This window comes from Pygocentrus nattereri, chromosome 17, assembly GCF_015220715.1.
Source record: "Pygocentrus nattereri isolate fPygNat1 chromosome 17, fPygNat1.pri, whole genome shotgun sequence".
Lineage (NCBI taxonomy): Eukaryota > Metazoa > Chordata > Actinopteri > Characiformes > Serrasalmidae > Pygocentrus > Pygocentrus nattereri.
This window is the reverse complement of record NC_051227.1, coordinates 12,197,089-12,210,845: the sequence shown is the minus strand read 5'-3', so window position 1 is coordinate 12,210,845 and position 13,757 is coordinate 12,197,089. Positions and strand designations below refer to the sequence as shown.

Sequence of the window (13,757 nt, the reverse complement as noted above, 5' to 3'; positions counted from 1 at the left end):
GCTGAAAAATTCATAGTAGGTATTGAACAATTAATAGTGGATAGTGAGTAATCCATAGTGGATATTGAATAATTCATAGTGTATACTGGAAAATTCATAGCAAATACTGAATAATTCATAGTGGATAATGAATAATTAATAGAGGATACTGGACAATTCATAGTGAACACTGAATAATTCATAGTGGATATTGATTTATTCATAGTGGATACTGAGTAATGCATATGGGATATTGAATAATTCAGAGTAAATACTGAAAAATTCACAGTGGATACTGAGTAATTCATAGTATATACTGGACAATTCATAGCGAATACAGAATAATTCATAGCGGATACTGAATAATTCATAGCAAATATTGAATAATTCAAAGTGGATACTGAATAATTCATAGATGATACTGAATAATTCATAGTGTATACTAAGTAATTCATAGCAGATACTGAATAATTCATAGTATACACTGAATAATTCATAGTGGATATTGAATAATTCACAGTGGATACTGAATAATTCATAGTGTACACTGAATAATTCATAGTGTACACTGAATAATTCACAGTGGATACTGAGTAATTCATAGTGGATACTGAATAATTCATAGTGGATACTGAATAATTCACAGAGGATACTGAATAATTCATAGTGGATACTGAGTAACTGAAAGTTGATACTGAGTAATTCATAGTGGATACAGATTAATTCAAAGTGGATACTGAATAATTCATAGTGGATACAGAGTAATTCATAGTGGATACAGAGTAATTCATAGTGGATACAGAGTAATTCATAGTGTATACAAAGTAATTCAAAGTGGATACTGAGTAATTCAAAGTAGATACTGAGTAATTCATAGCAAATACAGAATAATTCATAGTTGACACTGAATAATTCATGCTGGTCAATGAGTAATTTATAGGAGATACTGAATAATTTATTATTGATGTGACCCTTTAAGCTGTAATATATACAGAGTCAGAATAAGTCACAGTGGTGGTGATAGGAACCAGGCGTCCCCCTCTAAAAGTTCCTCACAGAAAGTTCCTACATGAAATGGTTCTGAATTCACTGCCTGATGACTGAGACGCTGTTTTATGATAGTTTAGAGAACTTCAACTCCATTCATGGTGGAGGGATACATGCAGGACGCTGTGCGGCAAAATAGTCCCCAAAGTAAACTTATTATTCCCATTTTTCCACTATTTTCCATCATCAACATTCCATATAAACTCACAAGACTCGTGTAGGTTCTCTGGTGGTTCTGGATGGTAAATAAAATGTCTATATCAGTGTTGTAGTCATGGTGACCCCTGGTTCCTATCACCACCACTGTAAAGACGTCTGAACCATTTCACACCAAACCGCTCTGAATCTCTCAGTTTAGAGCTTTAATTATGTATAATTTTGTCTATCTATAAGGTCTGTCATGCTCTTTGCAGAAGTCATTTTTAACAATGAAGTTTACTGTACAGTTTACTGTACAGTGTAAACAGCAGTTTCATTGTGCATATGATGATAAAAATCTTGAGTCGCTGACACAACTTGTATAATCTCCATAGAAACTGACCCACTGATAGGTCACCATGAACAATGCCAATCGTGGGTTAGAGGGGTATAAATCCCCCAAGTATTGGGCTGTGGAGCAGTGAAACTGCTGGAGGAAATCTGGAACCAAACTTTGTTCTTCACACTGGCTAGCTGGTCTACAGTATGAACTATGGAGGTAAACAGTGTCCAGTGTTTTTAATAAAAGCCACATAGTGGTTAGATAAAAAACACACCCACTACTATCAGGTGTATAAAATCAAGCACATAGTTTTTCAGTCTCCATAGACATGGCAGTATAGGGTCGCACTGAAGAGTCCAGTGACTTTAAACATGGCTCTGTCATAGGATGCCGCCTCTGCCACAAGTCAGACATTTCTGTCTTGCTTGATCTGCCCTGGACAACTGTAAGTGCTATTGTGGAATGTAAGCATCCAAGCATCCTCAGCCACAAAGCAGTAAACCACACAAACTCACAGAGAGACTGCACACAGTGCCGATCCTCTGTTCCATCATCACTAAAGAGTTCCAAACTGCCTCTGGAAGCAACATTAGCAAAAGAACTGCATATAAGGAGCATCAGGAAATGGGTTTCCATGTCTGAGCAGTCTGAACACAAGCCTAACATCAAAATGCACAAAGCCAAGTGTCGGCTGGAGGGGTGTAAAGCGCTGCCACTGGACTCTGGAGCAGTGGAACCGTGTTCTGTGGAGTGAATCAGCTTCTCTTTCTGTCATTCTGATGGACAAGTCTGGGTTTGGCGAATGCCAGGAGAAAGTTACCTGCCTGACTGCACTGTGCCACTGTGCTGTAAAGTTTGGTGAAGAAGGGATGATGATATGGGGTTGTTTTTCAGGAGTTGGTCTAGAACCCTTCATTCCAGTGAAGGGGAACCTTAATGCTTCAGCACCAGGACATTTTGGACAACTGTACACTTCCAACTTTATGTGAACAGTTTGGGGAAGAACCTTTCCTGTTCTAGCATGACTGAGCCCCAGTGACCAAAGCAGCTCCATAAAGGCCTGACTGGGTGAGTTTGGTGTGGAAGAACTTGACGGACCCTCACAGAGTCCTGACCTCAACCCCACCAACAACTTTGAGATGATCTAGAACGGAGATTGTGAGCCAGACCCTCTCATCCAACATCAGTGTCTGACCTCACAGATGTTCTTCTGGATGAGGCAGACATTCCCACAGACTCTCTACAACATCCTGTAGAAGCTTCCCAGAAGAGTGGAAGCTGTTAGAGCTGCAAAGGGGGAGCAACTCCATATTAATGCCTATAGATTTAGAATGAGATTCATAGAAGCTCCAGTTGGTGTCCCAATACTTTTGTCCATACAGTATATGTAGATGAAAAATGAGGTATCAGCATTAATGCACAATTCTCATATCAGTGCAACTGTAAAATTACCATATATAATCTATATTTATGCACTGTGAGCCATATATGAGAACAATTCCCCATCTAGCGTCGAGTTTTATGTTCTATTTACTGTTTATTTTCTGTATGTATGACTTAGTGCTGTGCATTTATCTGCATTATTTACCACACAGTGTCACCTGGCCATTCATTTTCCTCATACAGGCTTTATATATAAAACAACTCGCCACTTTTTATTAACAGCTGATATACGATCCTGGAGAAAAACACTTTCTATATCTGAGACCTTAAAAAACAGAAAATAGGTAACCAAACCAAAATGACAGTACAGAACAGCTCTGCTCTCTGTTCACTCACAACAGCACAGACAGCACTGAGTATACTCACAACAACAAACACAGCGATGACCAGAACCAGCAGAGATGAAGAACACAAGACAGACAGGCAGACAGACAGATAAACAGACAGATACACAAAGAAACAAACAGATAGACCAGTGGATAGACAAACATGTAGATAAATAGATAGACAGACAGACAGGTAGGCAGGCAGAAAAACAGAGAGATAGGCAGGTAGACTAACTGACAGAGTGACAGAAAGACCAGTAGATAGACAGACAGACACGTAGATAAATACAGGTAGACAGACCAGTTGAAGATAAACGGAAAGTCTGACAAGCAGATAGATAGACAGGCAACACACAGACAAACAGATCGATACACAGGCAGACAGACAGTGAGACAGACATGCAGGCAGACAGACAGGTAGATAAAGACAGACAGACAGACAGACAGATAGACAGACAGGTAGATAAACAGTTAGATAGACAGACAGACAGATAGATAAACAGACACAGACAGACAGATAGATAGACAGACTGTCAGACAGATAGGTAGACAGACAGACAGATAAACAGACAGACAGACAGATAGATAGACAGAACATCAGACAGATAGGTAGACAGACAGACAGGTGGACAGACAGACAGGCAGATGAACAAACAGACAGACAGACAGGTAGATGAACAGACAGACAAGCAGGTAGATAGACAGACAGACGGGTCGATAAACAGACAGATATCTAGGTAAACAGACAGACAGACAGACAGACAGAGTCTAACTGCTTTAGACACAGCGTGAAAGGAATTTTATCCAGAAGCCCTAACAGTGATAAACAGTGACTGGAGGTTAAATATTACGATGATGATCAGTGAGATTTATCTCTATTATCTGTAATGTCAGCTATGAATGATGGCTGAACAGAAGCAGTGAGGATCTATTAGTTTTGACAGATTATTAGAAATGCAGCAATGTGCTGATGATTATTAGTATTTGGTAATTAACTCACTCTGAATTTATACTGTGAGCTCCTCTTCAGGTCCTCTACAGTACAGCTCAGGCTGTCTCCAGTGTACTTTGGGAGGAACTCGGCTCCCTGAAAATCAACACACAAAGATACACAGAGACATCAGCACAGCCTACAGCTCATAAAATCACATCGTCAGCACAGCCTACAGCTCATAAAATCACATCGTCAGCACAGACACAGCACAGCCTACAGCTCATATAATCACATCATCACATCACCAGCACACACACAGCACAGCCTACGGCTCATGTAATCACATCACCACACCACCAGCAGACACAGCACAGCCTACAGCTCATATAATCACATCACCATATCATCAGCACAGACACAGCACAGCCTACAGTTCAAATAATCACATCATCACATCACCAGCACACACACAGCACAGCCTACGGCTCATATAATCACATCACCACACCACCAGCACAGACACAGCACAGCCTACAGCTCATATAATCACATCATCACATCACCAGCACACACACAGCACAGCCTACAGCTCATATAATCACATCATCATATCATCAGCACATACACAGCACAGCCTACAGCTCATATAATCACATCACCATATCATCAGCACATACACAGCATGGCCTACAGCTCATCACAGACACAGCACAGCCTACAGCTTATATAATCACATCATCAGTACAGACACAGCACAGCCTACAGCTCATATAATCACATCATCAGTACAGACACAGCACAGCCTACAGCTCATATAATCACATCATCAGTACAGACACAGCACAGCCTACAGCTCATATAATCACATCATCAGCACAGGCACAGCACAGCCTACAGCTCAGATAATCACATAATCAGCAAAGGCACAGCACAGCCTACAGCTCATGTAATCACATCATCAGCACAGACACAGAACAGCCTACACACACACACACACACACACGCAAGCACAGACACAGCACAGCCTAAAAGTCTTCATTATCATTCAAATCATCACCGAACATGGCTCAGTGTAATGATACAATACTGACTCTAAACTGAATTAATGAATACATTAATTGATTAATTAGCACTTCAGCTTAGTGGTAGTACAAAGTAGGAATTTCTAATAAAAAGGTCAGTTAGTGGAAGTACAAGGCAGGTGTTTCTAATAAAGTGGCCAGTTAGTGAAAGCGCAAGGTTAGGTGTTTCTAATAAAGTGGCCAGTTAGTGAAAGCACAAGGTTAGGTGTTTCTAATAAAGTGGCCAGTTAGTGAAAGCACAAGGTTAGGTGTTTCTAATAAAGTGGCCAGTAATTGAAAGCACAAGGTTAGGTGTTTCTAATAAAGTGGCCAGTTAGTGAAAGCACAAGGTTAGGTGTTTCTAATAAAGTGGCCAGTAATTGAAAGCACAAGGTTAGGTGTTTCTAATAAAGTGGCCAGTTAGTGAAAGCACAAGGTTAGGTGTTTCTAATAAAGTGGCCAGTTAGTGAAAGCACAAGGTTAGGTGTTTCTAATAAAGTGGCCAGTTAGTGAAAGCACAAGGTTAGGTAAACTGCTGATGAAACTGTTTGAATCTGAATCTGTTTCTCTTTAAAGGCTCTGATATCCAGACTGAGTGGAGTGTTGGAGAGATTCGTACGTTGCTGTCGTCCTGGATCTCCAGCGTGTAAGCGAGAGGCTCCTCTGCGCTGCAGCCATCCGGCCGGCTCCACTCCAGCATGATCCAGCTTACTCCAGCACGAACCAGCCGAGGAACGCTGGGCAGGTGAGGCAGAGAACCGCTCGTACAGAAGACCACCTCTGGGCTGAAGGAGCTGAGAGAGAGAGAGAGAGAGAGAGAGAGAGAGAGAGAGAGAGAGAGAGAGAGAGAGAGAGAGAGAGAGAGAGGTGTAGTGATCGTGAGAGTGAGGGAGGTGGACTCTCATATATGCGGCAGATCCTTCAGACATAATTAAGGAAGTTCTAATAAAATGAACATCCAGCATGCCTCATATCTGGAGATGGACATCAAATCTCAGGCAGACATGTTACCAAGAAATGACCGTAAACAGACAATTAGAGTAGATTATTTCATTTAACAACACGTTTACCTTGTGAAGGTCTTCATTGTCAGCACCATAAATAAAGTAGAAAACATGCTGTAGTGTGGAAAAGTTTTAGGTGCCTCAACACATCATTTAAAACCATTTATCTCAGGAACAAGTGTGCCTATACTTGTAAAGTCACCTTATATCACCAGAAAACATCCAAATAAACTTAAATACAGTGAAAAGTAACAAGAGCTTCCTTGCAGTTGAAATACTGTGACCTAGTCTGATGGACTCCAACCTCCAAAGCTCAGTCTTAGAAGCTGGTTGATGATTTTCTGAACTAATCAAACCCATTCAGTAGTGCTGAGGTCTGAACTCTGGGGCGGTCAGTCCATCGTGCAGCTTCTTTGTTTGAGGTGTCCGTCTCCTTTTTCTCAGTGAGGGTCTTCTTGATCAGCTACATGTCCTTTCAGACCCACAGCGCTGAGTGGTCTTCTCACAGTGGAAGGATGCACAGAAACACCTGTGGATGTTTTCAGATCTGAAGCAGCTTGATTTTCTCCTCTCTCTCAGAGATCAAAGCTTTAAGTGCTGTTTATCTGATGGGGGCAGTTTTGGGGTCGACCTGCTCTTCCAGATGGTTGTTAGGAGACACATTTTCTCTGGAGCTTTAATCAGTTTTTGAACTTCATTTTTGGAAACTCCTGTTTTTTTTTCTTCTCCTTCCCAATGAAAGTGGATTACTTGATCTTGATTACTTGAACGTGGTCTTACCGGCTGTTTTGACTGTAAATGAAATAAATAAAGGATCTCGAAAATGTCACTGTGCACTGTATCGGTCTCAAAGGCACAGTAACAGAAACAGCCTGTTTAATTCTAAGGGGATAAAGAGAGGTTAGAAAACGGTCATGCAGAAATGAACGATGACTGTTTTTGGTTCAGAAAAACACAAATCCAAATCACGCTTTAAGCAAACGCTGTTTCTCCATGTGCAAAGCAGCCATTTGTATATTTTCATGACGAATTTCGGAGAGTTAAGAAAATGGCTGGTGCATATGAACATTTCAGAGTGTTTTGCTTGCAGCGTCTGATATTAAACCCTGTCCCCCTCCACACTGACATTTTCATTCAGTTTAAATCTGAGTGATTGAGTTTATGGCCACGCAGAGACGCAATACACGTACACATCCCCGCCGGCCACGAAGAAACAGAATTACAGCCCTGCAGCCCAAACAGCCGGTCCCACAGTTTCACCCTCATTCTCCTCAAACGCACTCAATCCGATTCTCAAACGTTAAAATGTCCTGGATAGTCTCCAAACCGCTCAAGCTCTGAATACAAAACGACTTTTCACACTTAAACAGCTTATTAAAAAGTTTAGAGCCGGGAGCTCAGGCTGCTGGTGTTTTTTCCTTCAGACAGACGCTCCTCCTACATTAAAGCAATAATTTGGCATTAATGTCTGATGTTTGCTTCTTTGGTTTTAGCCTCGGAGCTACGATGTTATTGTAGCTATTAGCCACCAATTAACATGCTGCATAAATCATCGCATGCTTTCCTCAAAGCATCTGGAGGTGTTCAGCATCTCTTACAGACTCGATTATGTGGTTTCAGATGCTGTATGACTCACTGTTCTAATAAAGTGGCCAGTTTGTGCAAGTATAAGATGTGTTTCTAATAAAGTGGCCAGTTAATGTACTCTCTTCAATATTAGTCCATGACCTTAAATAATGGTAAAGTACGTTAGCATAGCTAACAACAATAGCAGCCACCTGGAAGACTGAGTTTAGTCCATACTTTGGTCCAGTTTTATAAATAACAGTGTGTGAGTTTGCTGATTTGGGTGTGCAGTTAGCACCACGCTAACTGGAATATAAGCAACTTAACCATTCAGCTAAACAGCCAATTAGGAAAAACCTCAAATGCTTAAAACGTGATGACTGGTCTGTGTGTAAAACACATACATTGCAAAACATATTATGTTTACAAGTGTAAACGTCTTAAATGTAGTCAGTAAGTCTAATATCCCTCATTGTGAGGCTGCTGTAAGAATATTATAAGGTTATTCCACCTGTTTCTGTACATTTTTACTAGTTTTAAGTGATTTTATCTGGTGAAAGTGTCTGATTCCATTGGCAGATTAGTTCACTTGTTTGGAGAAATAATGAAGATAATTTTGCTCATTTCGAGAAATAATGATTAAAACAAGGAACATGATCTGCCAATGAAATCAGACACTTTTATAAGATAAAACAAGTAAAAATGTCTAGAAATAAGTTCAATAATCTCACAATATTCTCATGTCAGGTTTAAACTCACTAAGATATCACTTTACAGTGTGGACTTTAAGTTGAAATGTATGAAGCAGTACTGACCACTGTCTGGCCACCCCTTACACCATCTCAAAATTTCTACCAAGAATAAAACGTAATTCTTTGTTCATATTGGGTTCCCCTTCTTAGTCTTGGCTCCTCTTAGTGTTTCTGCCTCTTACTCTTAGAGAGTTTTTCCTTGCCACTGTTGCCATCGGCGACGCTCATGGGGGCTCAGACCCGGATGTTTTTGTAAAGCTGCTTTGTGATAACGGCTGCTGTAAAAAGTGCTGTAGAAATAAACGTGATGTCATTGGCCTCCACATCGCTGTACTCGCTTCCTCATTGTGAGCAGATCTCATCTGTAATGCTTTGCTTTTAAGAGGAGAGTGAATTGACAAAAGGTTAAACCACTGTTAAACTACCACCCCACCCTTTTGATCTTGCCACCACTTTTCCACCCCTGGTGAAAACTGCCCCTGACCCAACTCAGCTGTAGAGCTGTTCTCCTTAACGCATTGGTGTTTGTGGCCGTTTTTAAGTACAAGTTCTCTCAGAGGACAAGAGGTGGTCACAAGTCGACGGAAGCTCTTGCTGCGCCTGAGGCCAAACATGTCTTGGTTCATGGACCTCATTTGGTGTACAGCAGGAGGAAAAACTGGGCACATGTTCTGTCAAGCTATCAGTTTAATGGCAGGCAGAGAGATGAAAACGAGCTCAGAGAGAGGAGAGCAGCCGGAGAAAAACACAACATGCTTCACCCTGATGGCCTTTACAGAGAGAGATGACCACGGGCAGCAGGAGGCAGTGAGGAACAACCGCACTTAAAACTTAAAACTCAACCAGAAAACAGTGAGAGAGAGAGAGATAAAGAGAAAGAGAGCGAGAGAGAGAGAAGAGAGATAGAGAAGAGTGGGAGGGAAGAAGAGAGAGATAGAGAGAGAGAGAGAGAGAGAGAGAGAGAGAGAGAGAGAGAGAGAGAGAGATGGTTTTTCACCCTGATGGCCTTTACAGAGAGAGATGACCACAGGCAGCAGGAGGCAGTGAGGAACAACTGCACTTTAAAACTCAACCAAAAAACAGTGAAAGAGAGAGAGAGAGAAGAAGAGAGATAGAGAAAGAGTGGGAGGGAGGGTGGGAGAGAGGGAGAGAGAGGGAGAGGGAGAGAGAGAGAGAAAGAGAGAAAGAGGGACAGAGAGAGAGAGAGAGAACAAGAAAGGGAGAGATAAAGAGAAAGGGAGAGAGAGAGAAAGAGAAAGGAAAAGAGAGAGAGAGAGAGAGAGAAGAAGACAAAGAGAGGGAGAGATGGGGAGAGAGAGAGAGAGATAAAGAGAGAGACAGATAGAGAGAGAGAGCCACTCACCATAGTAAGTCCGATGATCTATTCAACATACTGAGGTTAAGGAACCATTGGCCCTACTGAGTCTGAGTGCCTATTATCCAACTAAGTCTGAGGAACTATTAGCCGTACTGAGTCTGAGGAACTACTGAACCTATTGAGCCCAAGGAACCACTGACCCTGCTGAGTCTCAGAAACCATTGATCCTACTGAGTCTGAGGAACCATTGACCCTACTGAGTCTGAGGAACCACTGACCCTGCTGAGTCTCAGAAACCATTGATCCTACTGAGTCTGAGGAACCATTGACCCTACTGAGTCTGAGGAACCATTGACCCTACTGAGTCTGAGGAACCATTGACCCTACTGAGTCTGAGGAATCATTGACCCACTGAGTCTGAGGAACCACTGAGTCTAAGGAAACAGAGAACTGATTTCATCCTGGAACTTTTGGAACAAACCAATAGCAGGGAAAGGGCGTGTGACTTTTTGAGGCATCTATGACATAATTCCAAGAATTTGTTTGTTTCATAAAATGACCACAGCTACATATTATACAAAATAATAGTAATTATATAATGCTAAATTACACAAGTTACAGATATAAAAAATCTGGCCATGTGCACAGCCAGCTTTAATGGGCATAATGCCACTGATTGACTTTATGGAGTCAGATCAATCAAACTGATCCTCGGTTCCAGCATTCAGTATTACTGTCTCTGTCTCATGCAAACGCATTCTGAGAGACTCAGACTAAACACACTGTGAGCTGGATGCTCTCACCTGGTCCCGATGTCATTCCTTGCTGCTACTCTGAACGTATACGACATGGCTGGACACAGTCGCGTCAGCTTGTAGTGCCTTTGGCTCCCAAAGTAACATTCTCGAAAAATGTTGTTCTTTTTGCCCTGCAGGAAACAGAAAGAGGGTTAGAGGACAATCAGGGCAAATAAAAACAGCCTACAGCACTCTGACCCTACTGAGTCTGAGAAACTATTGACCCTCCTGAGTCTGAGAAACTATTGACCCTACTGAGTCTGAGGAACTATTGACCCTACTGAGCATGGGAAACCAATGACCCTACTGAGTATGGCGAACCTTTTACCCTAAGGAGTCGGAGGAACTGTTGAACCTATTGAGTCTGAGGAACCACTGACCCTACTAGGTCTGAGAAACTATTAACCCTACTGAGTCTGAGGAACTATTGACCCTACTGAGTCTGAGGAACTCTTTTCATACTTCCATATTCTAGTCAGTGGAAGTCGTCACAGGGAAAACATTACAGCAGTTATGGTGTTCATGAATAAAAATGTAGGCAAAGACTCTTTTATAAGGTAAGTTAAGGATCTCATGACAAGTTACCCAACCAGTGAATCAGACCAGCAGTGCTGCTGGAGTTTTTAAACACCTCAGTGTCACTGCTGGACTGAGAATAGTCCACCAACCAAAAACATCCAGCCATCTGCGTCGTGTGGGCAGCGTCCTGTGAGCAGCGTCCTGTGACCACTGATGAAGGACTAGAGGATGACCAACACAAACTATGCAGCAGCAGATGAGCTGTCGTCTCTGACTTTACATCTACAAAGTGGACCAACAAGGTAGGAGTGTCTAATAGAGTGGACAGTGAGTGGACACAGTGTTTAAAAACTCCAGCTGCATGACCCACCACCCAAATAGTACCTGCTCTGTGAGGGTCCATCGGGGTCCTGACCATTGAAGAACAGGGTAAAAGGGGGTAACAAAGTATCAGAGAAACAGATGGACTACAGTCTGTAACTGTAGAACTACAAAGTGCAGCTATACAGTAAGTGGAGCTGATAAAATGGACAATGAATGTAGAAACAAGGAGGTGGTCAGAATGTTATGGCTGATCGGTGTATTTAGACCTGTTCCAGCATTATCTGCATTATTCCTCTCCTGAGCTGTAGGGTGCAGCATATACAGTCCACCAAATAAAGCATTGCTTATGTGCTTGTGTTCACACTGAAGCTCCTAATGACGTACCAGCCACCTGAGCAGCACCAGCCAAGAAAACTAAGTTTCATAGGGGTGTTGAAGCACTCAAGTTCAGGCTAGCACTCGGCTCTCAATGCCAGCTGGCTAGGCTACTCTGTTTACTGCGCGGCTCACGCCGTTCATCTCAGCACGCAGCCCTGCCCTTCAGAATAAAGGTCCTCACAACAAAAGACTCAATATCTGCTACTGAACAGAATAACTGAACTGAACTAACTCCGGCGGCTCTGACAACACAGTATCTTTTTTATTGACTGCAGACCCCAGTATTTTTTTCTTTGCTTGGGGATTTTTCGCCAATTTTCTCACCAATTTAGTCGTTTCCAATTCCACCTGCTAGTTCGGACTCCCCCACTCACACAATACTCTCTACGCTAGGAGGGTGAAGGCAGCACAGGCTTCCTCGGAGATCTTTACGAACTGCTGCTCACGCAACGTCACGGGACAGCCAAAGGCACTCGGAGGAACGCGCCAACCGTCAGATCTGTAACGTCAGCTAACAGACGCCTGCGCTGACCAGCATCGCGTTGAGTGATGGGGGGGGGCCATCCTACAAACCCAGAGAGAGCGAGGCCCATTGTGCTCTCTTGGACTCCCAGCTACGGACGGCTGCAGGATCACCAGGGATCGAACTTGCGATCTCCTGATGACAGGTCCAACGCTTAGATGGCCGCGCCACTCAGGAGCCCAGACCCCAGTACTGACCCCACACGCATCACGCTGCTGCAAACCTTGAGGTACCAAAAATCATCGGACTGTTGACTAAAAGAACAAATGTGGGATTGCATCATGATAAATCTCGGAAGCCAAATGAACATCTCCTTACTTACAATGCTGCCACTGCTGTAATGTTTTCCTTCGAAAAGCCTGCCCACTTTCTCAGAGACCTACCCAAAAATGTATTTCTGGCACTGGATTCTGTCTCTCGTGATACGAGCGCTGTAAAAGTGAGTTTAACGGACAATCATATTGTCCTTTTACCCCCTGGGCAAAACAGAAGAGCACGCTTTACCTCGTCCCACTCTAAAAGGTAGCTGGTGATCTTCGATCCGTTGTCGACAGGAGGCTGAGGGGAGAAAAACAAAGACGTCACATGAAAAAAGGAAGATATTTATTCCCATTCTGACTCTCATTTCCCTCATCAGATGAGTTATGCAACCAGCACGTTCATCTGCGTCCTGAAGCAGAGAACTCAACCAGCAGGAGAGACAGTTAAAAGCCCTGGTTCAGCGTATTAGAGGGGTTTTTAATGAGACAATCTCACCCCCTGATGATAAAACCCTTTCTGATGATGATTCACAGTCATTTGAAGGCGTGTACTACAGTGTTGTGACCGCAGTCCCACTCCAGATAGATTTGCTGAGACTGTGACGCACTCTGATGGACAATCTTTCCAAATAACTCCAGTAGTTACTCTAATTTCTCCTTTTGTTAAAAAGTCTGTCAGCAGCAGGTGGTTTTGAAGAGACGAGAGCATCAAAACGAGGACGGCGTTAAACTGAGGTGAGAATTCTCAGAATTTGGCTAAAGCAGATTTCTTAATTAAGTTCATTAGTAAGTCTTTACTGTAAGTACTTTTACTGTAAAGTTACCGTAGAAACACAGGCTACTAGTTGCGTTACTTTCACAGTAATTTACTGAACCATATTAACAGTAGGTTGGGCTCCCTGACTGTTTTTACCAATGCAGTGTACTTTTCTTCAGTATGTTTTCCTGCCAGAAACCACAAAAGCAAACCTGCTTTAGGTCACATTTGTGTAAATTATAAGCAATGTTAGAACATATATAGTGCTAAATTATGTGCATTGATACA

At 42.5% G+C, this 13,757-nt stretch overlaps 1 protein-coding gene across 2 annotated transcripts in view; it reads right to left on the bottom strand.

Moving 5' to 3' along the window:
• fndc3ba (fibronectin type III domain containing 3Ba) overlaps positions 1–13,757 on the bottom strand; it is a 228,081-nt gene that overhangs the window by 40,619 nt on the left and 173,705 nt on the right. For both annotated transcript variants that reach the window (XM_037546630.1, XM_037546631.1), the window contains exons 11-14: positions 12,957–13,010; positions 10,715–10,839; positions 5,891–6,065; positions 4,277–4,363 (exon numbers count right to left, since the gene is read on the bottom strand). In XM_037546630.1, coding sequence (XP_037402527.1) covers positions 4,277–4,363; positions 5,891–6,065; positions 10,715–10,839; positions 12,957–13,010 — 441 coding nt within the window. The remainder of the gene's footprint in view (positions 1–4,276; positions 4,364–5,890; positions 6,066–10,714; positions 10,840–12,956; positions 13,011–13,757) is intronic.